Source organism: Myotis davidii, unplaced genomic scaffold (genome assembly GCF_000327345.1).
Source record: "Myotis davidii unplaced genomic scaffold, ASM32734v1 scaffold88, whole genome shotgun sequence".
NCBI classification, from domain to species: Eukaryota; Metazoa; Chordata; class Mammalia; order Chiroptera; family Vespertilionidae; genus Myotis; species Myotis davidii.
Window position 1 is genome coordinate 5495924 of NW_006300377.1, and position 4068 is coordinate 5499991.

Below are 4068 nucleotides of genomic sequence, written 5' to 3' on the forward strand. Positions count from 1 at the left end.
AACTCTTTAAAAACAAACAAAACAAAAAAAAGAGCTCTGGCTTTGGAGTGGAACCTTGAGTGAATTCTTTACTCTGTTTATGCTTTGGTTTCCTCATCTGTAACATGGGGATAATAGATGAGCATCCTGTAAAGGAGTGTTCATGTAAAATGTGTGGAATCCTGCCATGAACACAGCTACGTCCTTCCGGGGTGGAGGACTCGGCAGGAGGGTGGTCTTGGGTCCGCCTGCTAGCTGCTGAGGATCAGGGTGGGTTCTGGCTGGCTGAGCAGGTGCCTCCTTCCTGGGCCCTGGGAGCTCTCCCTTTCCAGAACTGTTCTTTGGTCGGGTGGTGTACAGAGAGCAGCATTTCCTCAGCTGGATCCTTTAGACCAGGGGTCCTCACACTACGGCCCGCGGGCCACATGCAAATACAAATATTGTATTTGTTCCTGTTTTATTTTTTTACTTCAAAATAAGATATGTGCAGTGTGCATAGGAATTTGTTCATAGTTTTTTTTTTAAACGATAGTCTGGCCCTCCAACGGTCTGAGGGACAGTGAACTGGCCCCCTGTTTAAAAAGTTTGAGGACCCCTGCTTTAGACATTGTGGGCCTGAGGTAGAAGGTATAAAAAGGTAATGCATGTTCCAGATGGTCAAGCATTGGGTGGGCTCCTGGGGAGTGAGATGAGGCTGGAAAGGTACGTTGGGGCTACATCTTCAAGGGCCTTGAATCTCTGCTAAGCAGTTGGTTATCTATGGGTGACGTAGGGCGACATGGTTTGCTTTATGTTGTAGCAAATTGTAGAGCATAGACTAGGATGAGAGGCCTGTTGGAAGGCTGGCACAGATTCGCAGGTGAGAGATGATGACTTGGACTAGGGCCTGGCAGTGGATGGAGAGGGGGATGGGGACTGCAGACTTTGGGAGACATAAGGGTTAGTTCTCGGTAAGTTGGCTGTATAGGGGAGGGAAGATGTTTAAAGATTTCTTGTCTCATCAAGCTGGTGATATGTTTCACTGAGTTGGAGAATACAGGTGCAGCAAGCTCCAGGAGAATAATAATTTAGGGCAGTTTTTGAGGTGCAAAGTAACATCTGGTAAAGGTATCGAAGAAGCACTTTCTGGTAAAGTGATGTGAATGGACTAGGTGACTGTCGAGGTTGTCTTGGAACTTTAGGTTTTGGTGTGGGTGCTGGGTTGAAGGAGGCCAATGATGTTTGGGGCCTGATGAAACCATACTTTTGTAGTTTCCAGGGGGCCAACATGAGAAAACAAAGGAAACCCAGGGATTCCCGGGGTGTTAGAGAGGACAGAGTACAGGATGATTTAGAGTAAAAATAACCTTTATTGGGAACTTGGAATAAGATATAGAGCTTAAAACCTGGGCACAAGTAGGCCTTTTCAAAACAGAGCCATCAAAATCTTTCATAGATGGAACTTTTTACTTTTACTTATACTTTATGTCTAAAAACTGTTTCTTGAAAGCAATAGTCAAATTTAGTTTGTTTTATAACTGGTATACATTAAATATCAGTTTTTTTGAGTAAAGTACTTAATCGCTTTAACCTCAGTTTCCTGATCTGTAAAATGGGGATAAATGTAACCAACTACCTCATAGAATTGTTATGAGGATTAAATGAGTTGACATACATAAAGCATTTAAAACAGGGCCTGGCACACATAAGACCTCTATAATAATTATTTCCATGATATTTTATATTTTCAAGGAATTGCTTAGAGATCCAAGGTAGGTGAGATGCATTTGAAACAGGAAAGGCAAAGCCACTTGAGGGCCAAAGGAATAGGGGAGCATTCATTGACAGGAACTGATCTAGCTAGCGGGCAATGGGCAGCTGGGTTATCGGGCTCATTTGTTAGAATCACAGAATCTAAGAGACTTTACAGGCTAGGATGGTTGACATCTTACAGGAACAAAGATGTGGTTTTACTTACTGTGAAGAAGTCTTAAGAATTTTAGTCAAACTCAGCATTTGTCAAGAACATGATGGGCCAGCCCTATATGCTAAGGGAATCTTGGCTGCATCAATAGTGTCCGGAGATTGACTGCTTAGAGCACACCTGGGTGTTGCTCCAATACCCAGCCCCAAGGGACAGTGACAATTTGGAGCCTGGTCGGAAAGAAGTGACCCAAATGAGGAAGGCCCTGGAAAACTTGGCACGCATGGAATTGAAAGACACGTTAGTTCTTGTTAAGGGTTTAGTGAACTTACATGGCAAAGGAGTTAGACTTCTCTGATTCTAGAAAGAAGACTCAAGTCCAGGTAAAAAAGGTTTATGATAGCGGAACAAATAGTGGTGGCTCAGGTGTTAGTTTCCTGGCCTTAAAGATATGTAGCTGGCTAGACTTTGACATCATGGGTATGTTGTCAGGGGACCTAAGCAATGGGCTGTGAGGGGATAAGTCAGTGGAGGGAAGGGAGCAGACAAGTGCTGAGATGTGAGAAGCTGACATGATTTAGGTCTATGGCCTAATGGCTCCAGCCATGAAGCACCCTGGGATTGTGGCTGCCCTCTCACTTTAAGTCATTTCTTTTGCAGGGAAACAAGAGCACAGGCCACTTCTTTTCAAGAGGAGGGACACTCTGAATGCCTGGATGACACTTTTCCTTTGGAGGGGATCTTGAATATAGAGGACATGCTCTTCCTGGGGGACACAGGTGACTTTGATGACATACTGTATCTGGAAGAGACTGAGCAGCCTGAGGACACACTGTGTGTGGAGGAGCCTGGGAAGCCGGAGGACACACTGTGTGTGGAGGAGCCTGGGAAGCCGGAGGACACACTGTGTGTGGAGGAGCCTGGGAAGCAGGAGGACACACTGTGTGTGGAGGAGCCTGGGAAGCAGGAGGAGACAAGCCCAGAGCAGATGGCTTATGGGGGAGAGACGGTCACAAACGAAGAGAAGCCTAACCCTGAGAGCCTTGGAGCCGGGTCTAGTCCCAGCACAGAGGAGAGCCTGAGCATAGAGGACCTAGAGTTGCTCGAGGGGCGTTTCCAGGAATGTGTCCAAGCTGTGGCCCAGCTGGAAGAGGAGCGGGATCGGCTCATCCATGAGCTTGTGTTGCTCCGGGAACCAGCTCTCCAGGAGGTGCAGCAAGTCCATCAGGACATCCTGGATGCCTACAAACTGCATGCTCAGGCGGAGATGGAGAGGGATGGCCTCAGGGAGGAGATCCACCTGGTCAAGCAGAAGCTGTTCAAGGTGACCAAGGAGTGTGTGGCCTACCAATACCAGCTGGAGTGCCGCCAGCAGGACGTGGCCCAGTTTGCCGATTTCCGGGAAGTGCTGACCGCACGGGCAGCCCAGCTCTCAGCGGAACTGGCCCAGCTCCGGGATGCCTATCAGAAGCAGAAGGAGCAGTTACGGCAGCAAATAGAAGCACCTCCAAGCCAGAGGGAAGCACACTTCCTGCAGGAGAGCCGGCAGCTCTCTGCCCAGTTTGAGAACCTCGTGGCAGAGAGCCGCCAGGGCCTGGAGGAGGAGTATGAGCCTCAGCTGGTGCGGCTCCTAGAGAGGAAAGAAGCCGCTGCCAAAGCCCTGCAGAAAACCCAGGCAGAGATCCAGCAGATGAAGGAGGCTCTGAGGCCCCTGCAAGCAGAGGCCCAGCAGCTCCATCTGCTAAACAGGAACCTGGAGAACCAGATCACACTTGTGAGGCAAAAGCGGGACGAGGAAGTGCAGCAGTACAGGGTAGGCCCAGTGGGCAGGAAAGGAATTCGGTCTCTTAGCTTGGGGAAGGGAAAGGGAAGGGGTCAAATATCTTTTGGGCTGAAGGACACACACTGTCTTATGTAGGAACGACTTCTTTTGAGGTCTGTGGTAGAGGCTGAAATTGACTTGCACTCTTAATGTAATCCCTTTTATACCAATTATCTCATTTGATCCTCTCATTAATCCCCCAAATCCTTTATTATTTCTTAAGTCCTTACCTGATGTTTATTTTCTTTACAAATGTTTTTTTATTGATTTCAGAGAGGAAGGGAGAGGGAGAGAGAGAGAGAAACGTCAATGATGAGAGGGAATCATTGATCGGCTGCCTCCTGCACGCCCCACCCTGGGGATC

General features: G+C 48.0%; 1 protein-coding gene across 1 annotated transcript in view; it reads left to right on the forward strand.

Moving 5' to 3' along the window:
- Positions 1–2464: 2464 nt before the first annotated feature.
- SYNC (syncoilin, intermediate filament protein) overlaps positions 2465–4068 on the forward strand; it is a 9775-nt gene continuing 8171 nt past the window's right edge. Inside the window, 1 exon segment of the mRNA XM_015572825.1 lies at positions 2465–3695. Coding sequence (XP_015428311.1) covers positions 2640–3695 — 1056 coding nt within the window. The 5' untranslated portion in view covers positions 2465–2639.